Source organism: Amblyomma mixtum, chromosome 6 (assembly GCF_055824585.1).
Source record: "Amblyomma mixtum isolate Tamu chromosome 6, ASM5582458v1, whole genome shotgun sequence".
NCBI lineage: Eukaryota > Metazoa > Arthropoda > Arachnida > Ixodida > Ixodidae > Amblyomma > Amblyomma mixtum.
Genome location: NC_143017.1, coordinates 68,705,169 through 68,727,750, shown reverse-complemented (window position 1 = coordinate 68,727,750; position 22,582 = coordinate 68,705,169). Strand labels below are relative to the sequence as shown.

Genomic DNA, 22,582 nt, shown 5'->3' with positions numbered 1-22,582 from the left:
GGGGCAAGTGGCCGTTCGGACGGGACACTGCAGGGGTAACACACACACAAAAGCAATAAGGGGACACAACACTTATTTTTCAAGCCTATCAATGTCTTTAGTTAGACGGCGTATCTTCACAATCTGCACATTGGACTGGCGAGCTTGTTCTCACCTTGCGGTTTTGGCGAAAGCCGCTGTATTTCGTCGGCTGCCAGCATGCCATGTGCCTACTGCTGAAGGAAAACGAGCAAATGAATAGGCCCGTGAAGAATACGGGAACTTTGTCTGAAGAACTATCTGGCGTTTTTCGGGTAATCATCTGTGTCCTTTACCTATATATTACAGACGTGACGATCTCATCGCGAGTTTTGGCTCGTTGGTATGTGGACTCTAACGTACCGAACTTGTAGGTCGGCTATGAGGGACGCCGTCGTGGAAAGCTCCACAGTGACATCGACCACCTGATGTCCTTGAAAAATGCATACCAATATCGTACATTTCTTGCATCGGCGATGGGAGATGATGCGAGTTGAGTGTAGGCAGGTGGCTGCAGCGCTTACAGAGCTGACGGTGCGTTATCGAGGAGACTATGAAGCCCTGGGTTGACCCAGTTCAAGTGTCAAAGGGCGTCTATCTGGAGTGCGTGAACATACAAAAGACGCATCTTGCGGCGAATGGCGGAGGCTGAAGATCGCACGTATAACGGGCGTTTCTTTTTTCATTTTGCTTATTTCTCATTGCTTTTTCTTCCTTGGAACCAGTGGAATAGACGCCTAAAAGTGTGGCTGGCTGCTTTCTGTGTATGGTGTGAATGGAAAATTACGCCCGTTTACAGGGCTAGCGTTTCTTTCAAGGGGTTTCTTGCTACGGCCGATTACTTTGTTCCGTATATATGTCCGCAGTCCGTACTCTTCCACTGCATGACGCTGTGCACCTCGGCGCTTCATAGCAACATCGGCACTCTGGACAAGCGTTCCACATACTTTAGGAACACAGTAATAGACAAATTAGGGGTTTTCACATGCTTTCACGTGCAAGATTGCAAGATATTTATTTTCAAAAAATGATTTCACCCTCTCACTACATGGTCTTGGTCATGAATACTGCGTGTCGTTTCAAACAAAATTTTCTAACGCCACAAGCTCTCTAGACGCGCGTATAACTTCAATACTGCACAAAAACTCGTTAACTTTTCTCAGGTTCCGCTTCGCTCAACCTGTATCAAGACCAGTTTATGCACCTTCTGAGGAAGATAAAAGCATCAACGCGTAGACAATTGGTGTATTTCTTCCGACTGATAAATGCTAAGGCATCCATTGTGTTCTGTTGCTTTTCATGGCTATGTTCGATTGACCACCATGCCTTCATGATATAGAGCTGTTTTCTTCCCTTAGTAACAGGTGGTAATTTGCTTTCGCATAATTCTCAATCCTAATTGGATCCCGGTTTAGCAAGCAGTATTACTAGAATAAAAATTAACAACTCTCTACTCTTAGCCTGCTTTGTTGAAGACAATGCTAGCTTGTTTTCTGCCTCATATAATAAATATTGAATCAATTGCGCAACTTTGTTGTGACTCAAACGATTTATGGGATTTAACGTCCCGAAGCGACTCAGGCTATGAGGAACGCCGTAGTGGAGGGCTCCGGAAATTTCGACCACCTGGGGTTCTTTAACGTGCACTGACATCGCACAGTACACGGGCCTCGAATTTCTCCTCCAAAGAAATTCAACCGCTGCGGCCGGGATCAGAGCCTCATCTTTCGGATCAGCACCATAACCATGGAAAAGTGACCGCCACGGCCGAGATCAAACCCGCGTATTTCGGATCAGCAGCTGAGTACCATAACCACTGAGCCAGCGCGGTGGCCTGATGTGGAATACAATGAATGTCACGCCAGAGAAATGAATTCAGCCAAGTCGCACGAAGGTTCGGTGCATTTCACTCATTTTATTAACTATTATCATACTTTATTCAGTGTTCATTGTACATAGGAAATCGATAGAAAATATTACGGTTAATTTACAGTGAGGCACCCAGAGATTTCGTCTACCTTTCTCGCTGCCTTTATACGGGGGTTCGTGACGCAAAAAAAAAAAAAAAAGGCAACGATAAGTCACGCCCAGCCGCTCGACTCTTGCTTTATCAAAACTACTGCGCTAATAAATTAAAACGCAAATCAAACCAGCAAAATTTTGTGCCAGCAAAAATTAATACCACAAGAAAAAGCTCACAAAGAGCACGCACAGCACAGGGCACGTTATCAAACTAGCGCCTCTGACTAGTTTTTGACTTGACGCAGCAGTCACTTAACAGGCGCGAAGATGTCATACTATTTGTCTCAGTGTCAGGCGCAGTAAAGCAGACAGCATAAGCACCGCAAGTTTAGACGGACAATTGGTTTTTGGTTGAAAGCTATGCGCGCACAAGTGAAGCTGACAGAAGTACAAAAATTCAAAAAAGGAAAACACTGCCTGAGAACACTAAGTCAGCGCCACTGAATAAAACAGTTAAGTAAAACAAGAAACTCTTCTGAAGTTTGATTACTCTTGGCAGTTTTGCATTACGTCTTGCACCACACCGACAAAAAGTTCGAGTCGTTTAGTCACGGCGCTAGACGTAAACTGGTCGATCACGACGCATGGTGTTAAGACAACGATTTGCGTGGTGCAAGACTTCCCACCTCCTGTAGTCTCTTGTAAAGCCCGTCGCACACATTCGCACTACGGTTGCATCGCATGGAACATGCAGTTAAAGCTGTTGTAACCGTGCTTTCAAACGCATGATTTTTTCATTGCCTAATAATCTGCTTTTAGGTCTCAGCGGCCAGTTCTCGTTCAGTATAGTATATGATTGTTATGATGACATCCACTGAAAGTTCTTATACAAGGCGCATGCCTTTAGCGCATGCGCAGATGAATGAGAACGTTCCTTTGGTAGGCAGACAATTATTACTCCTTGAGAAGAAGCGACAAGCATACTTGCTTGAAATTACTTGAATAGGTTTTTTAGGCCCACAAATCTCTCATGCAAAGGGGACAAATTATAGTTCCTGACTGCAAACTAATTGCTGGCTTTCGTATCATTCGCCCGTATACGTTACGTGAAGTATGCGGGATAGAAACGCTTGTGAAGGGGTTGTGAATGAGTGACCTCAGATGCTTGAAGGGCTGCATACATGATCGAATTAGACGTGACGCAATTTGTTTGTAAACTTGATCGGCGAGTTTTCAACGGCAGAAAAAAAAAGGCAGAAAATTACTGGAATCGGTACTCAATGGCTTTCGCAAAATGCAAAAAAAAAAAAAGCAACCGTCGCGCGAAGTGTGTGCAACAGGCTTAAGAATTTCTGTGCCTAAAACCTGGAACTCAGTCGCCGCGCAAAGTTTAAAAGTCGGGTGCAAGGCGCAAAACGGGAAACATAAACAAAGCCAGCCAAAAAAGAAAATATTTCTAACCATCTTATAAACAAGTATAACGCTCATCTTTGTACAAAAAGCATACAACAAATAAATATTTCGCTCGTAAAGTACATTCTTTGGTTTAACAGCAATATGTGCACTGTACAGAAAAAATCTCCTATGACCTCTGCATCCGGCACTGTCTTTTCGTTATACAAAGGAACAAGTAAATCATGCAGCGCCGGTACAAGGCCTGTGGCAATACGCCGAGGTCAAACAAGGCGCAAACTCAAGGTAGGCTGAATTTCGCTGCGCATCTTTTAAAAACTGCACGTACCCACGGCGCCTGCTGACAATGCGTATTGCAAGCAAGCGAGGAAAAAACAACGTCACGAGGCCTTGCTTGTGAACACTCGGTGTATAGTAACTCTCACAACAACAACATTGTGGCAATCTCCCCTTGCACGAATCACGCACGCACAAAGGAAATCTGTCGCACGTTAACCAAAAGGCAGAAATGAAAGCCGAACTGCGGGAAAGTGAGGGAGAGAAATTCGGGAGAATCTCGCAAAACGTGGTGCAGATGTGTGAGAACAAGACGCCATACTCCTGACACACTTTTCTTTAGTTTCCTTTTTTGGGGGAACGGCAAGATTACAGGCTCTTGACACACTTTACTTTCTTTTCCTTTTTTGGGTAACGGCTTTCCTTTCATTCAGGCCTTTAAAAACGAACTGATTATCCAGTATTCTGTGAATATTTACGCATCACGTAGATTTGATTGGGGCAACCGGCTGTTTCCTCTGCTCTAGCGCCCCATTAAGATATTCTAAGCGTGCGCAAGTAAGAACAAGAACAAAAAGGCAGACACAGAAAAACGTTGAACGAAAAGTGATTCTGTAGCAAAAAGAAAGAAAACGAAAAGTAGCACGTGAAAAAGCGAGAAGAAGAAAAAAAAAAAGAGAGAATAGCCAGAGGTTCCAGACAACGCATATGCTCAAGCGCAGCCCAATCGTCCGGCACGCACACTCAATGCACAGCCAAAAAACACGACGAGGTTGAGGAGGGGAGGGAAATCGCGCACAGCTGTACGAGAAAACACGCACCGATCATCACACGTTCGACGAAGTAATACATGTCCCCCACCGTCATCAATTTGTCCTTGTCTTGTTTTGTATCGATCTTGTTGCTCATGTAGTGTGCGTGTTTGTGTCTCTTTGTGATGCTTAATCCATCTCCGCTTCAAATCTTCAGATTCAACGTGCTGGAGGCTTCCAATTGGTGCCTTCCTCCTGCAGTCTTCTTTGTATGCTTCTCTGCCGTGCAGGCCTGTATGCGTGTGTAGTGTGCCTGGTCATTTTGCGTGTGCGCTTAAGTTGTTTAAGTGTATGCAGCGAGTGAGTGGTCCGCCGCCGGTGCTACCGCAACAAACACAGCCCCTCGTCGGCAGAGCGAGTGTGGCCTCCGAACGGGAGTCTGGGCGGGCCTGCCAAGCATGGAGGGGAGGAGACGTGGTTCGCCCCCCTCGGTTTAATCCGGGGTTGAGGCAGCTGGGTGGCGGGCCCGGAGCGGCTGTGTGACACGTCACTCAGGCGACGAAGCAGGAGGAACAGAGGGAAGCTAGCAGATCGCGGTGATCACAGAACAAACCCTGCGCCGGCGTCACGATAGGCGTAGCACACTCACACACGCACACGTACACACACCGAGTGCGCCGAAGAGGCGATCACGACGCGGTCTGATGGAACACTCCGTGGCGACCACCGCTCGTCGACGGAGTCAGGGTGCCGCCGGGAGAACTTTAATGCAGCAGCGCTCTTGTGCCTTTTCCCGTCTTTTACGGTTCCCCCCCATTTTTTTCTTTCATATTCCTGGATCGCTTCCCTGCTCGCGCAATTTGGAACACACGCGCTCATGGCGGGCGGGATCCGGCCCTGCTGAGTCAAAGGCAGGAGCGGACGCTGACGCGGGCTTCTGAGCGAGGCCGCCATGGAGTGGGGGAGGAGGGTGAGACACCAGGATTTTCAGGGAAGCCGCCGCTCCGCTGTTTGCGAGTGAGAGGTGAAGGAGGATAATCGAGTGGCGAGGTGCCGCCGTGGGAATTACTGCTGGAGCCAGCCAATTTGCCCAGCGTAGCGTTTCGTAATTTAGAATTCGAAAAGCCCCAGGGAGTTCTGGGCTGGGGAAGCTCGAAGGAAGCGGGGGAGAGGGCGGGGGAAGGAGGGCGCTGCTGTCCCGTGCAGGGTGTCTGCTCTAGTTAAGAACGGCCAAGTACACCCAGACGCTGCCGGTGAAGCTTGGCGCCTGCGCAAGGCGCTTGCGAAAGTAGATCGGTGGCTTGGTAATCGCATTGTCGGTACAGCAGCGCCCCTAGCGGCTTCTTCACGCGCCAACGAGGAAGCGAAGTATTTTTAGAGTTCACTAGCTACGGGCGGACGAGTACTGATCTGTTGCATCAGGTGTTGACAGATAAGCCTGTTCAAATGAGCTGGTGACTTGGTACTTGGCTCACTCCAGAAAAAAAATGGATGCAAATAGCACGTTCTCTGCGTATCTTTGCCTTTCGTGGCCGATGTATTATGCTTCCTGCCATGCACTTTTCTCTCCCTATTTGTTTCAACTGTTGTGATTAGTGCAAGCGAGACACCCCACAGCCGCTTGGACAGTTTTATCACCATTCGACGGTGAATCAAGCACAGTGCCGCGCGCCAAAAAAAAAAAAATGCTCAAACTCGGCAGCAGGGCCCCTCCACGACTTCGGCATTCACCGCGGAGTATCACATCGACCCACTCGCGGGCAAAAACACAAACCCGGAGAAAGGACGGGCAAAAACGAGGAACAGAGTATTTACATGAGGCCCGCACAGCGGCTCCGACTCATCGATAGCACGCCGCCGGCGGCAAGCTGCCGTGCCGAGCGAAGATATCACCGCCGCCAGACGTCGCCGAGGTAAGACGCAGCCCTTGGGGCCTGCGTGCCAGTGGCAGATGGCGATCTTTCGATGGGCGCCTGTTGAGCGCACGCCGGATGTGCTGTCTGCGCGGACGTGCTTGTGTGCCGAGTCAGGGCGGCCGCCAAGAAGGCGCCCGGGGGCCGAGAGTGCCTCGCCCGCCGGCGGCAGCGGCGATGGGCGCAGAATATTGCCCGGCCGGAGCCGGTAAACAGCTTGGCTCGGGGCTGGCCTCCTCGAACGAAGCGGACGGACCGAAGCGTGCGAGGCTGACAACAACGGTAAGGGGATGTTTAGCCGTGACACCGAAAGAAGTAGTGGGAACAATACAATGTGATAAGCGCCTACGCGTTGGATTTTAGAGGGGATGTACTGGAAACGTATACGGAGAGGCGACCGGAACCTTTTTTTTTGATAAATGGGGCGCTTGAAATCTCAGCGGGTAAAACGGAACCTTCGGTGCCTTCCTGCTGTCAATATGCAGAGCGACGACGTAATTTGTACCGGCGGGGCTCTCGGTAGGATTAGTGGAGGCGCGCACTTCGAACTTCTCTGCAGCAGCTGTCGCAATATTCTGCGCCTGGTTCGCACGGCGACACTCTCGGCCTCGTGGCGGCGGCGGCGGCACGGGGCTTCGTCGTCCTGTGGCGGCGGCCCTTCAGCTTCCCGCGCGGCGGCTCAGTCTCCCGCCGCAGCCTTGGCTCCCCCGCGGCCGCCCTTCTTGCGGGCCTTGGGCGGCACCTCGGGCTGCGGGGGGCCGGCGCCTCCCTTGGGGGGCAGTGGAGGCTTGACCAGGCGAGGGTCCGGCACCCGGCCGGCTTTCACGTCCTCGTACATGTCAGCGTACAGGAGTTCGTCATTGATATCGGGCCTGTAAGGCTGCAGGGAGAGAGAGAAAACATCATCATCATCACCATCAGCCTAACTACGCCCACTGCAGGGCAAAGGCCTCTCCCTTGTCTCTCCAGTTAACCCTGTCCTTCGCCAGTTGCAGCCACCGTATTCCCGCAAATTTCTTAATCTCATCCGTCCACCTAACTTTCTGCCGCCCCCTGCTACGCTTGCCTGATCTTGGCATCCACTCCGTTACCCTTAAGGACCAGCGGCTATCTTGCCTTCGCATTACGTGCCCTGCCCAAGCCAATTTCTTCCTCTTGGTCTCGATTAGGACGTCATTAACCCGCGTTTGTTATCTCACCCACTCCGCCCGCTTCCGATCTCTTGAAGTTATACCTATCATTTTTCTTTCCATAGCTCGCTGCGTTCTCCTTAGACGAAAAACACAGCAAAATAAAGGCACCGTTCGGAAGAAGAGTCTCGGATGTGCAGAATCCGAGTAACGCGAAGCCAGTCTCTACGCGAACTGTGCTACGCTGCTGAAGACACTTGCGCAGTCACCTTCATGGGCGATTGGCTGCGTGAGATAGCTGTATATCGGAACCGTTCGGTTCTTCGAATTAGTTTAATCTACCTGCTCGCGAGGTGCTCATTGCATACGTTCCTTTGTGACGAGGATATAACTCGCTCAAGTTCCTGCGTTCAATTTCTGTTAGGCAACGTGCTTTTGAGGATGTCTGCATACCGTTCATTGAGCCCTCACAATATATACGTCGTTCAGCAGTGTGAGCATTACTAATGGAGCGTTTGAAATAAGTGTGCCAGATCTAGGGACACAACTTGGCTTTAGTGGCGCATTTGCCTTCTTTTATTATTTATTGTTTGCCCGTTGTATCTGGCGCAGGTCGCAGCAGACAAAATCGTCACACATGTTAGATCAGTCATATGTGGGGCAGCTCCTTGGCATAATTCTGGAGCCTTCCGACAAACACCATTCAGCTTACAAACCCCACATAGGTAATTCAAAGACATTCTCAGTGGTAGTCCGATAAGCCCCGTACAACGACGCCTATACAAGAAGACAGACATGAGCGAGCGAGCTGTGTCTGTGCTGAACATTCGCGCTCCTGAAATGACGCTCGAGCACCGACTAGCCCGATCTGCTACGCTTGAACCAGTTGTTACTTCGTCTTTATGAGACGTACACGCAATAAGTATCTCATTTCATGTACGAATACAACGTCGGATGATTTCTGAGATTAGGCTATGCGTCTGCCACTGCGCTGCGAAGCTCGACATAGTACACATTGAGCAGCTGCAGTGACTTTCATGATTTTTTGTGGCCTATTCTGAGAACCTGCACCGAAGGTCTCTGAAACAGATTGTAATTAATTGTTCTTCACAGCTCCTACCGAGGCTTAAAAACAATAAGCGGTTTGTGCCTACACCTCGCACAGCCCTTACAAAAATATCTTTAGACAGTCTATAGACTATCCATAGACCTTTGTCTATAAAGTCTATAGAATTTCTATAGACAAATCCTATAGAGTACTCTATAGGCAATTCAAATCATACTGACAGTCTATAGAAAATCTATAGGTTATTGGCCGAAACTTTTAGCAGACTTTTTCGATAGACTATGATTATACGAAAGGAAATATCTATAGGAAGACAACAGAGTCTGTGAGAAGTCTATAGACAGTCTATGGACCAATTTGATGAGGGAGAACTCCGGTGTTGACTAGCGATTTATTTTTGCCTCTTAGCAATGAATTTGCGATTCGCGCGTTCAGTACAGCTTCTCTGTCCGAAAGAGGAAGCAGTACGGACTAAGGCTAACAAGAAACTGAGGAAGGACAGCACCTTGTTTTGCAACTCTAGTCGGTAACTCTTGTACTTGCCTAAAAGCTCTGGTGTATGCCTAGCTGCCAGAATAAATTAACTTTTGTCAACTTCGAAGAGCAACAAATCGTTGTTAATAAAACATTTTATCAGCGAAATTTAACTTGATTCTTTATGAAACATTCCTTTTGTTGTTTCACTTGATTTCTAAAGATTGTGCGCTTTTTATTGAATTATTATTAAAGCTGTATTAGCTAAATATAAGCCTAGCTTAGTGTTGCCTTCTGCAGAGATTCAACTCGTTTCAAGGTGTATAGTTTTGTAGACGGTGCTTCACATACAGCCCACAAATGAGACTGTGTTTCCGCCGCTACGTTACCTGCTGATTTATGGTTTGTGGTCATGCTTACTCCTTAAGATAATTCCAGGTTTAGCGACACGTTTTATGGCACCATCATAAACTACATTTCCCCGCATATACCAAGTTCTTGCCATAGAATCACAAAGCAAACCTGAGAAGAAAGGGTGCAAGGCACAAAACTTGGGGCATAACCGCGTCCGGCGGTCGAAGTTGACAGGACCTGTTCCTGGGGATGCAAGGCGGCCGCATTCGTTGGCTCGAGGAGCAAGCATTTCGATGATTACTTGACGAACATCGTGTCGTGATAACAAGAACTCTCTACGATTGAGTAACAAAACCTATAATCGCAGGCTTCACATTTTGTGTTATCTTCAGTGTCCATCAAAGAGCGAATAACTATGATCTCCTTTTGGTCCTGCTCGCTGCAAACGCTGGGCAGGATGCGCATGATTTGACGCTTCGCAAAACACTCACCGGCTGCTGCATTGTCTAGCGTTTGGTGGAATTTGAGCGTGGCGTACTCCGTGGGAGGGCCCTCCCTCCTCGAGGACACGACAGCAGCAGCAGCAGCTTTGTGCGTGTTGTTGAGCAACGCGAGGTCTGCGTACACGACCCCCTCGCGGTGGTTAGTGCGCAGGAGATGCACCTGTTGGCGGGACCGGGCCAGGACCCCCGATCCAGGCGGGTACGGCATGATACAGAGGTAAGGGAGGTGGGGGGGAGGTGATAAAAAAAAAGCGGCAGCACACACATGCGGTTAGGATGCACAACCATGCTAGCACAAACGCGTAACGAGAACGCGAGCGCAGCGCACAGCGGTTAGCTTCAAGTAGCCTCACGCGATGAGCGATGCAGCAAAATCGTGGCGTTAAGTACATATATTTCGTGCATATATGCAGCGTTGACAACAAAGACTGCGAGTAAACAAAAAATACGGTGGATGATCTCCGTTATTATACAAATACCGCATCCGGAAGGTAGTTCAAGATTTCGAAGCCATTTTTTTTATTGAAGTACAGTGTCCAGTCCACTTCAGGCGCCGCGTGTGCATTTTACGTTGGTGGACGAGAGTCAGTGATCGAACAAGTGTGAAGTTAATGTTCAAATTATAATTACCGTAGCAGTACATACAGAGCAACGTTTGGTTCGAATACGGCGCCTGGCACGAGCACCAAGTCAATTAGTTAATATTTACTGATTTTAGCATCCACATTAGAGCTTCCATACTGCAAAGGAAACCTATACAGTTTTCGCAGAGAAGCCACAGTTGAAGAAAAATTCGTCCTGGTACGAGGATCAATCCCAGGGCTACCGCATGTCCGGGCTAGTCGCCCTACCAACTAAGTTAACCAGGAAGACTAGCAGGTGGTAGGGCGAGGCCGCACTGAACAACAACTCGAAAGTTTGGTTTGATTTGGTTTATTGGGGTTTAACGTCCCAAAGCGACTAGGGCTATGAGGGACGCCGTAGTGAAGGGCTCCGGAAAATTCGACCACCTGGGGTTCTTTAACATGCACTGACATCGCACAGTACACGGGCTGCTAGAATTTCGCCTCCATCGAAATTCGACCGCCGAGGCCGGGATCGAACCCGCGTCTTTCGGGTCAGCAGCCGAGCGCCGTATCCACTGAGCCACCGCGGCGGGGCAACACGAAAGTGTTAGTCGAATACCGTTCGACCAACACTCTGGGTCTACTCCACATTTAGGGTCTCAGGACACTTTGCCAAGCATGCGGTCTTCAGTTCATGCACAGCACAAAATTATGCATTGATGTGTCGGCATCACATGTAAATGAATCGAGCACAGAAGTGATGATATACGACCACCACCACTCGTTTTCACTTGGGTGCAGAAAAAAATAAAATGTCAAAAGCACCCTCAAGTGAAGCAAAAGTCAAGAAAGTACAATGGCATAGAAGAAGAAACCACATGAATAAAAACAGAAGAGGAAGGGGCAAATACAGTTTGAAAACCGGGGCCGCAGCCGGAGCCAGTGGAGAGCACAGAACGCAACGGATAGTTGCGGAAAGGAAAAAAAAGGACGGAAGGAAGAGCAAAAATAGGCGACTGTGTCGATGGTCGAGAGACGGTGCCCAGGAGAACGAAAGTAAAAGGGACCAATGCGGTCGACAGTTCAAGATGTGCGAAGTGTCAGAAGTGCGTCGTGGCGAAGAACACGTCGGAGAGATAGCGTGGGACACACAGAGGGAGAAAGATAGAGGGAACGGCTCCGTGTGCGTGCGTGTGAGTGCCGGGCGACTGACCTTCGGCGTCGACGAGAGGAGCAAGTCCCCGCCGTCGTGGGCCGCCCTCGAGAGGTGGTGGTGAGGATACGACGACTGCGGCGGCGTAGTCATCATCATGGGCGAGTGCGCTCTGCTCGAGGGTGTCCCGTATCCACCAGTGGCGACAGCCCCGGCGTCGGCGCCGTTGCGATAGCCGTTTCGCGAGTCCGTCCTCAAGGGAGTCGCCGAGCGGCGGCCCAGCGAACCAGACACCGAGCCTCCCGCCGGCGTCGAGACGTGACTGCCGCCCGGCTTGGTGCTCTTGGGTCGCGGCGGCGGCAGTCCGACGCCGTTGATGCTCGCGTGCACGGGGTCGGGAAACGCTCGCCCCGCCGTCGTCACGTTCATGTAGTGCGCGGCCGGCCGTCGCTCGTCCCGCTGGCAAGGCGGCGGCGTCGAGGACGACGGCTTGAGACCCTTGCAGCTGCCTAGCGAGGGCGCTTCCGAGGCGGACGTGGTCACCGTCGACTCAGACGTGACGGTGGACGCCGTCGAAGGGCACTGTTTTCGATGCAGGGGGTGGGGGAAGAAACGCAGGGCTCACACGGATGCTTGCGCGCGCGGGCTATATGTATTCTATACGAGCGAACCGTCCACGTTGTCGTTCGTACCAGAAACGCCACGCACACGGCTGGGCGCCCTGATCTTCCCGGCGCATACCAGGACAAGACAGTATGCGGAGAGCAACATGTATACCATGCCAAGATCTAGTTCTTTCACCCTGACATGGTGTCAGGTTATTCGCAGAGGAAAAAAAAAAAGTCAGTAGATATCTCCACTTTGTTGCTGCATTCGCTTCGCTTCTCAAGCGCTTCCAGACAATTAAACGCTTAATGTATGACTCGAGGGAATATGCGAGCTCAAAAGAGACAGCGTGCGTTAAGCGCGGTCAGTTTGCACTAGCGGCCGCCTTTGCACAAACAGGCGCACACCATTTCGTTAGCGGGCCACGCAGACATGCTTACTGTAAAGTGGCTATGACAACAACCAGTAGTTAGGGTTGGGAGAACACGATTAGCACACCAAATGACAGGGCATGAAACAGCGAGGTTGTATAGGGCGAAGGGGGGTTCGTTCTTCCGAAGTGGCAGCAAAAGGCCGCCCTGCGAAAGTCGCGGCAACGACTACTAACTCTCGGTGCACACGCTGGCGAGCCACCGCAGCGCTTCCAGCGAGTGGGTAAAGCTCATTAGCGTTGGCTGTTGGGCGACGGAGAGAGTCGATTGCCGAGCAGCGCAGCGCGCGCTTTTCCTGACAGAGAAGAGTGCGGCACTGTGCGCGCGACGCGCGAACGCGAGAGCAGTTGGTGGGTCCGCCTTACCCCCTTGGAGTTCCTCTGGGGATGGAAAGGCATGTTCTCGTAGGTGGCCCTGTTTTCGGGCTCGCTGTTGCCGAGCGGCGGAGGCCCGTTCTCCGTCTTTCCCTCGACGTTCTGGTACACCGGCTCGGCTCCGGCCTTCGACTTGGACTTCACCGGACTGTTGAGATCTGCGCCAGCGAACAAGCGGAGGGCGGAGACATATTGCTGCGCTCGTCTGGTTACACTGGTGTCGCTACGCCGCTACCATATCTGGCACCATCGAGGATACGCGCAGTCCTCGCTCCGAAGATTAACATCAGCACTACGCGAGGTAAAAAAGTGAACTTAGAAGCAGAAATACTTATCCCTAGCTGATGCACCAAGCATTGAAATCAACCTTATGTGAGGTCGAAAAGAATGAGTCACTCGGTGGCGTAGTTGCATAGTCATTTGCGTGTAAAACTAGCTTGAAACTCAACAAAACTTCGGTTGGGCCTAGTTGGTGCATGTGGTGAAGGTGAAGGTTTCGCAAACATGGGACGATCCACAAAGAAGACACAGAGACACACACAGGCGCTACTAACAACTGGTTTATTCATCTTAAGAACGCATACTTATACGTCTGACCACGCATGCTCAAACGCCATCTGGAACCACGACAGTCATGTCAAGGGCTGTTAACGCAGTCGTGTGCGCAAAAAATTGATTTCAGCTGCGTACAGAGTTACGGACGTATCACTAATACGTCCGTATTCAATCAACTGAAGCACTGACTGTTCAGTACGAACGTAACTTAAAAAAAAAGGAGTAGACTGTATTAGTGATACGTCCGTAGCTCTGTACGCAGCTGAAATCATTTTTTTGCGCACACGACTGCGTTAACAGCCCTTGGCATGACCGTTGTGGTTCCAGATGGCGTTTGAGCATATGTGGTCAAATGTATAAGTGTACGTTCTTAAGAAGAATAAACCAGTTGTTAGTAGCGGCTGCGTATGTCTCTGTGTCTCTTCGTTGTAGATCGTCCCATGTTTGTGCAACCTTCACCTCAACATTAGCTTGAAACTGTGTGCCAATAAAATTATTCACAAACAACCGTCGACAAATAGCTACAGCATGGTCTGAGGTCCAGTCAAATTCTCGGTTGTTATCATCACGGGGATCTAACGAAGGGGCTTAACTGGAGTGGTTCGCTATCATTGCGTTGCTTTTTCTCTTCGTTAAATTCCGGTTCGCTATCGTAATGTTAATGACTGAGCCTGATATGATCCCTGGACACCGTTTTCTCCACCGTAGCTTTCATATTTGAGATAGAAAAGTGGCCTTCAACACTTTATGCATCTTGCTATTTCCACGCAAACGTTGGAAGATCGGGCATTCCCTTGATCTCTTGACTCATTGGCCATACCTTTATAGATGCCACTAATCATATCAGGTGAAGGTTTTCAATACATAGCGAATCTTTATAGCGCCAAAAAAGGCACACACGAAGCGAAGATAACTACAATTTTAACATTCCGGCCATTCAAAACTTATACAGCAGAAGAATGTAAGCATACACCTGCGCAAAAACACGGAACACTCTCACAGCAGCAGTTAAGAAAATTTTTCTCGCTTACTGAAGGACATCATTAATAAACATATTTTTTTTTGTTGCCGAAATGTAGTGCTAAGCTTCAACTATGCTTTTTTTGATGTGCTACCAACTTGTTAAAACATCTGTTCCTCTTGACAGGACATTTATGTATTATTTGAGTGTTTGTAAACACTGTCCCATGTTGATATTTCGTTTGTTTCGTTGGTCCTATATCACGTGATGTATACTTCAGTTGATTGCTACTTTTGTGGAACCTATATTTATGCTTGTAAAGCTGTGCACATTTTATAATTATTTGTTAGTGGCGTTCGGGTACGCTATTTTATGCATTTAATACAGGGGCCCAGACTAGCAACTTGCTAAGGGCCCAGATGCTTTTGTCACCCGCTTTTGTATACATGTTCCAAAGTGAATAAATTGAACTGAATTCAATCAGCCTAGTTTTGCGATAAACGCAAAGCTATATCTGTTGGCCGTGTAACCCTATCGACAAACTTTTAACGGACGTGATAACAGATCCTTCGATGTTAGTGCAGTGAAGACAGTGGCGAGAAAAGAAAGACGACAGACAGTGCATGTCAGTAGCGGGTGCTCTGTGAGATTGACCGGAGAGCTAGCGTCACAATATTCCAGTTTCTCTAAGTAGAAACACCAAGGCTGCTCTGCGTGAAAGACGACTCGTCCGAGCCGCGGCGTTTGGCATCCGTTGAATGTGTCTCACCTGAGACGGTTCTTCTTTTCCTTCTGGCCTCGTCAACTCGCTTGAATGCGATCACTGTGTGCAGAGGGAGTGGTGGTGCCATCGTCAGACGCATGCTGGGCGTGCGTGTTACACAGCAGGATATCAAGTGAAAAGGAAAGGGTTACGAGAGAAAGGGAACAGCAACGAGGAGCAGCAACGTTTTGCACAGGAGCCAAGCTTAAACCATCGCACGGCTCGCGGGGTCAGAGTAGGAAACGCGTGCAAGACACAGCGGACCTGGCAGTTATTTCAATTTCGGTTACTACAAGGACAGCATGTGAGCAGGGCGCCTGTAGTATGCTCTGTGTAAATGTCAGAACGATATTACTGCCGAGCGGAGTTACGTTTTTAATGGGGCTGTCAACGGATGTGCTGGTTTCCTGGGCGGACCAAAATCGATGTTTGGCTAAAACAGACAGGCGGGCGTCATGCAGAAAATTGGAAAAGACATTGAAGCGGTAAAGTCATGCAGCGTGACATTCATGGGTACTAGCAAGTCAGTGAGGCACATGTATGGGCCAACAAGCTAGTAAAGATGTGCAGGACGTTTCGTGAGCAATAGCCGGTGGCGAAATCTCCGGTGGAGGGGAGTTGGCTGATGCATTCCACACAGGAATAGGAAGTGCAGATAGTACAGTCGGGGACAAAAGTCTCTGGACCGTGTGTTCCGTCAACGAAACCGATAGTTCTGCTATTAGCCGCTAGCTGACCACGACACTTGTAGAGGTCAAAGAACAGGATTATGACTTCCACGTCCACAAGTGTGGTCTGTATCCACCGTTTATTATTACAGCTATGGGCTTCATTTAAGAACCACGTGGTCCAGAGACTTTTGTCCCCGAATGTACATGTATATATTGCCGCAGGTGTAGTAAAATCTCGGAATATTTTACAGTAGACAATTCCTGGTTGCTGCGTTTTTTTATCGGACATTAAAAATCGATTAGAAAGAACGCTTTCGTCAAAGGGGTCGAAAGTCCTGTAAACAGAATATGCTGCAAGATTGCTCGCAGATGGGATAAGGATACGCATACTGAAACACAAAATTACGTACAAGCATGATGCTGAAGAGATCTACCTGAGTTTCCAGTGATATCACTGCTGCTACCATTCTGCAGATAGGGTGGGTGGAAGCCAGCCTTGTGGATGCTCAAATCTTCACTGAGGCTTAGGCGTCCTTCCGGTCTATGGTAGAGATTAGCACGGTCAGGCGGGCTTGTTATACACAAGTTGCTTAGCAGGACACCATTACACTCTGACTAATGTGTCATCCAGTTAATTAAAGAGTGAATGCAAAAACGATTACCACAATGTGTACGCTTAGCAAATGAAAAACATCTGGTGCATCAAAAAGACTAGAGCTTCGTTCGCGATCTGCACACCTGTTTCATACCAGGTATCTTTCCCTGCCGTTAAACTATACACGATTAAAGCAAATAAAATTGGGGCAGAGGCTAAGGCAAGTCGTTCAAGTTATTCCTTTCAGTTTTGTCGTCATCAGGCTTTAGTGTTCTTAGGCCATATTAATGGTTGCACGTGAAGCAGGACAACCAATGCCAGGAAGGAACTTCCTCGTGCATGCCATGCAACATCAGAAACAGCAACAGCCCGGGGTTCGTTAGTGCATAATTTCACGGAAATGGCCGCTAACACACACCGCGGTTCATTTTGACGGGAAAGAAAAATTAGTGGGTTTATTCGTTTGTGTACTTACGTTTGACGATCCTCGATCGCTTCTTTCGGTCCAGCTGTAAGGAGCACACACGGCATATGACTCCAAGGTTCTGACTTACCGTGCTCCAACCACCGGGAATCTTCATAACAAGTGAGGTATTTACAAGTAACAAGGGCAACATTCAATTCACGCAGAGCAGCTTTGGTGGAAGGCGATTGCTCATTATGCATACTTATTAGTACAATGGAAAACGCTAAATGAATATGAACTGCTTCGCGGAAAGAAATAAAGATAAGTCATTTCTTAACAGTACAGTTCCAATGAGGTGTTAAAAGTGGTGAGGTACTATACATAAATACTGGGTTAAAAGAATGGGTTCGTAACTATTTTCGGCAACGTCGGCGCCCTGAATATCGAGCCCAATGCATGCAGTGTAGAGTCCTTACCTCTCCGCCGTTTCCTTTTCATTATGAGGACGAGAACAACTATGATAATGATAAAAATTAAAACGATGAGTCCTGCGATGCCCGTAATCATCATGACTTGCTCATCGTCTAGGTAGACATGATTGTAGGCATCTGAAAGAGAGAGAGAGAGAAATCCAACTGTTGACTAAAGGGCGGTTGAACAGCACTAGATTAACAATATCTGAAAGGATGAACGATATCGCAAGGTCAGGAAATATAATTTATGACAACTCTCGTCACTCGTAATACGTTAGCGAGCACATCGCTAACAACTGGTCACTTAATCTTCACAAGCCTTGTACAGAGTAGGTCTGCGAAACTTCGGAGTCGACGTCCACATGAAATTTACTTTTTTCGTCATGATGAAATATAAAGTCTACTACTAACTACAATGCACTGTCATACGAGAATTTTCGCTGTTTGTATAAACTTGGCGAAACTCGTATGCCCTTCTTTTTTAATATTCGCCTACGTCTCCATTTCCCTTTCGAATACTACGCTTAATTATTCAGGTCTTACAGACAGAACTGCAGCAATCGGCGCTTGAAAGAGCACAGTAAAGATGAGGCGTACGACTCTGATCAGAGTAGATGAGAACTGGTGAAGAATCTTAAAAAATAACCTATTCAACCTGAAACTATAAATTTACGGTAACCGAGATTAAGTGAATATAGACACCAAATTTAGTTGTAAGACTTCTTCTCTGTAATGATCCGTAAGACATTGCTACCGATGGATCCCCACATGACATTCGCCTACAACCGCTAGGTGATTTATAAATGAATTCATTCTCTCATGCTCTTTCCGTTTCCGTTTGAACGATCCAGCGGTGACATGGCTGTGACATCAAAGGTCACCATAGGTGACGTGTAGCGTGAAAAAAAAAAAAACTGCAATATTATCGTTGCTTCTTCAGTTGTTTTCATTCCGGCTCTTGATGCAGGCTGGCTTCAGCGTTGCGGCCAATTAAAACGATGCATCAGCGATTATATCGTAGTTTTTCATGCCTCACGTAGCCTATACTGACCTTTGATGTCGCAGCCGTCGTTCTGCTGGCCAAACCGAAACAGCATGAGAAAATAAATTTGATAAAATAAATTATTAAGCAGTCACAGACAAATACCACGTGGTGATCGATGTGTAGTAACGTCTTTCGCATCATTTCAACAATGAAAACAGGCAACGAAGAATTTGATGTCAGTACTCTTTTAAAGGGCAACTGCAGCACTTTTTTGAGAATTTCGCGATATTCAAGGATTCAAATCTACATAGGCTGTAGGTAAAGCATGCCAAGTGTTTTTGCACTAGAATTTAAAATAGTGACGTAATCGACGATTGAATTTTGCGCTTCTGCTCAATGCAGCGGAGGAGTATAGGGAAATTTAGCGTGACGTCACGGAAGGTATCATTTCAAATTACCGCTGTCGTCAGCCGCACCCTGCCCTGACGCGTTAGGTGCTGCCAAACAACTCTCGGCATTGTCTGCCTTCGGTGGCGTTGGTTTTTTTCTTCAAAACAGGCGTTTGTGCATTGGAAATGTACGGATACCTTCGCTGACATCATCATACGCCCGCCCCGCCGCGGTGGCTCAGTGGTAACGGCGCTCGGCTACTGGCCCGAAATACGCGGGTTCGATCCCAGCCTCGGCGGCCGAATTTCGATGGAGGCGAAATTCTAGAGGTCCGCGTACTGTGCGATGTCAGCGCACGCTAAAGAACCCCAGGTGGTCGAAATTTCTGGAGCCCTTCACTACGGCGTCCCTCATAGCATGAGTCGCTCTGGGACGTTAAATCCCATTAAACCAAACCAATCATCATACGCCCCCCGTTTGGCGTCGTGCGCTGCGGGGAAGCTTGAAGGGCGTCCGGATTTTAATCGGCGATTACTTCACTATTTCAAGTGCTAGCCCAAAACGACTTCGCATGATTTACCTGCAACTTTCGCACATTCGACCCTCTTAAGCTCGTTGCAGTTTCCCTTTCAGAACTGAAATTTTAGATTTGCCTCTCCCAGGTAGCCTGAGCCTGCACCTTCAAACGAGTAACTTTAGGACGGCGAGCGAATAGATTGAGCGAGCGTACCGCCGGGCCCATTCACGCGGTATTCGCATTCCGCGGCTCCCAGAGAGTTGTTCGGCTGGCAGAGGTAGAGACCGTAGTACTCGGGCGCCGTCGAGTCCGGCACCGTGTAGATGCTGCGCAGGCCTTCCGAGTAGACGTTCCGCTCGAGCGTCTCGTTGCCCAGCATCCAGCTGATGTTCACCTGGGGCGGGTTGGCGTCCACCTCGCATATGAGCGTCACCTGGCCCTCCGAGTTCTTGCTCGTGTACAGCACACACGACGGCGGGTCTGCAGCGGAGATTCGCAGTGAGAATTCCACCTCGTAGTTCAAACAAAATACATAAAGGCTGCCAATAACATCAGTTATTGCAGTTTGATTGAAAAGCGTTGGAGAAATATTTGTTATATCAGCACTATATCGTAAGAATACTATAATCTCGTTAGAACGAAGTTGGAGGGGCCTGGCGATTACTTCGTTATAGCCGCAGCTTCTTTATAGCCCGTGTTGACCGAGCTTCCAAGGGGAATCATCATTCCTTCGTTATATCCATTATTTCGTTATAAGCCGTTTCTTTATAGCGAGGTTCGACTGTATTATGGCCGCGTCTGGACTCCCGTCCGGATGCGGCCGCGAGGAATCTTTGGAAACTCCGATCGCTTTAATTAATGCCTTAAAGCTATTCACTTATAAGAAAAAAAGAACGAAAAAAATTTCAAAGCTAGGGCGTGGAGTCCATAATGTCGTTTGTTTTCTTCAGTGTGCACTTAACTAAACGTTAGTAACTTTAGACGTTTATAACCAGTAACAGGACTGATCCATGGCTAAATTGTTTGCATTCGAAGAGCTTGCAGGCGTGAAATTATTGCATTTCAGGAATATTTCCATACTAAAATACAAAATTGTTCAGAATATCTCTATTTTTTGATGTTGAATAGTTTTGACAAAATCTCGATGACGCATAAGGAGTTATACACGCCATGGAGTGGAAAGTGTTTTATACCAGCAGTCCATTTCCACTAAACAGCCAAAAAGAAAGTATGCCTTTGTGAAGGTCTCCTTCACATCAAATATCTGCATGTCTCATGGAGCATATGTAGAAGCCCAATGCTTTGAAACTGAAAATAGCAAAACTGAACCTGAAACTGAACTGAAAACTGAAGCTGAACTGGAACTGAAAACGTCAGCAAAATAATTTTCTTCGCCTTTTTATTCCGGCGAATATCCATAAAACCCACATTACCCTCGGCAAAAAAAAAAGAAAAAAGTGGAGATAGGGGCCGCCACTGGAGATATCGCGGACTCTACTCACAGATGACGTCAATATAGGTGTTGACCGACGCCGAGCCGTGCCGGTTGCTGGCGACGCACGTATAGTTTCCCGTGCGCTCCCTGCCCAAGCTGTAGTTCATGAACAGCAGTGGGCTGTCGGAGATGACTTGGTCGTTGTACATCCACATGTATTCGCTGGACGGCTTGGAGTTGGCGCTGCAACTGACCTGCTCGGCCACGTTGCCCTCGTAGACGAGGAGGTGTGACACGGACACCTCGATGTCCTCTGGAGGATCTGCAGTTCCAACAGCAAAAAAAAAAAAAAAGAAAACGAAGGTGGTAGGAAATTCTAATGCAACGCTGTAGTTATTGATAAATTCGCTCTCACCCTGCCATATGCTAGTCTTTCCGGTTAGCTCAGTTGGTAGAGCGACTGTTCCGGTGAAGAGGTGGTCCTGGGTTCGAACACTGAACCAGAACTATTTTCTTTTTAAGTACGAAGCTTCACTGTAAGCTGTATTGCTTTCCTTTGTAGCCGTATTGCTGCGCTTTGGTGGATGCCAATGAGTAATTACTCCCTTACTATTGAATTCCTACTTTTTCTCATTCACTTCATCCCACCATGTGGTTAGGACCTCGAACAGGCCATCTGGCTGCCATAGGTAGAATGACTGCACATGCCAGCCATGTGCTAGGCTTATGGCTGCCTCCACCTTGCTTGTGGCATTTCTACCGCCAGTATGCTCAGCAATGACATCGATTAGCTTTTTCAGGCCTAGGTGAGCCATGTTCAATCATAAAGACAAGAATTTCCACGCAAAATTGGCACCATAGTATCCTGAGTGGCCTGCAGTGGGCGTAGTCAGGTTGAAGATGATTATGAGTATCCTGAGTTAGCAGTGAGTTGCACATACTTGCAGACCTCGTGCATTCAGTCAGTGCGATCTTCTGGCTGTAACACTATCACCATGGACAAGTCTAAACACGTGGACATGGACATGAATGTAGATATGAGCACAGACATGGAGCATGGACAAGGAGCATTGACAAGGAGCATGGACAAAAAGCATGGACACCGAGAACGGACGCGGGGCTTGGACATGCTTTGAGCATGTTGGTGTTCAAAGCATACCAATAACCTGCCCTGCAGTCTGAAAGTACACGTCGAAGTGTAATGCCCATTCTGTCTCGAGAGCTCGTAGTTAGCACTGCGGTAGCTTCGCAGCAGCTTTTATCGACCGGGCCACGCAACCGCGCCGCCGTACCATTCGGGTGTCCGCGTGAAGGAAGCGAGGGGTCACTCACACTCGACCTCGAAGTGGGTGGTGGAGGAGACGGCGCGTCCCACCAGGTTGCCGCTCGAGCGGCACGTGAAAGTGGTGTTGTCCAGGTTCCGGTCGAGCACGCCGCCGGGCCACTGCGTCATGTCGAACTTGAGCGTGCTCACCACGGAGGCGAAGCGGTTCTCGGCGGGCTCCTCCGGGTGCGGCGTGCTCTGGATGCTGAACTGCGGGCTGTAGTCGATGCTCTCGCCCGCGCGCAACCACTCGATCACGCAGGCCGGCTCGCACTCGACGCGGCACGACAGGCTCACGTCCGTCGAGTTCTGCAGCGCCCCGTGCTCGCTGGGCAGCTGGTCGATGAACGACGGCGGCGCTGCGTCGGAGAGGAGAATACGTGCCACGCGCCACATCATCGACTTGCCGACCTAACCTCACATCGCCCCCGGCGGCTAGCTGTGGCCTCTTTACTCTCTTTTTCTCCTTTTATTTGTCTCTCGCTCATAGCTCGATCAGGATAAGTGGACCCAGAG

The 22,582-nt window shown here is 48.7% G+C and overlaps 1 protein-coding gene across 5 annotated transcripts in view; it reads right to left on the bottom strand.

The window, feature by feature from the left end:
- Window positions 1–1,913: 1,913 nt before the first annotated feature.
- LOC149339303 (hemicentin-2-like) overlaps window positions 1,914–22,582 on the bottom strand; it is a 222,111-nt gene continuing 201,442 nt past the window's right edge. The window contains exons 8-18 of one of the 5 annotated variants that reach the window (XM_089548049.1): window positions 22,075–22,425; window positions 20,810–21,064; window positions 19,521–19,787; window positions 17,419–17,550; window positions 17,012–17,045; window positions 16,376–16,482; window positions 15,277–15,330; window positions 12,983–13,149; window positions 11,641–12,162; window positions 9,850–10,021; window positions 7,050–7,214 (exon numbers count right to left, since the gene is read on the bottom strand). In XM_089548049.1, the coding sequence (XP_089404175.1) occupies window positions 7,192–7,214; window positions 9,850–10,021; window positions 11,641–12,162; window positions 12,983–13,149; window positions 15,277–15,330; window positions 16,376–16,482; window positions 17,012–17,045; window positions 17,419–17,550; window positions 19,521–19,787; window positions 20,810–21,064; window positions 22,075–22,425 (2,084 nt within the window). In that variant the 3' untranslated portion in view covers window positions 7,050–7,191. Of the gene's footprint in view, window positions 7,215–9,849; window positions 10,022–11,640; window positions 12,163–12,982; window positions 13,150–15,276; window positions 15,331–16,375; window positions 16,483–17,011; window positions 17,046–17,418; window positions 17,551–19,520; window positions 19,788–20,809; window positions 21,065–22,074; window positions 22,426–22,582 lie in introns of all 5 variants that reach the window. The other 4 variants (XM_089548051.1, XM_089548054.1, XM_089548053.1 and 1 more) reach the window with 4 other exon arrangements.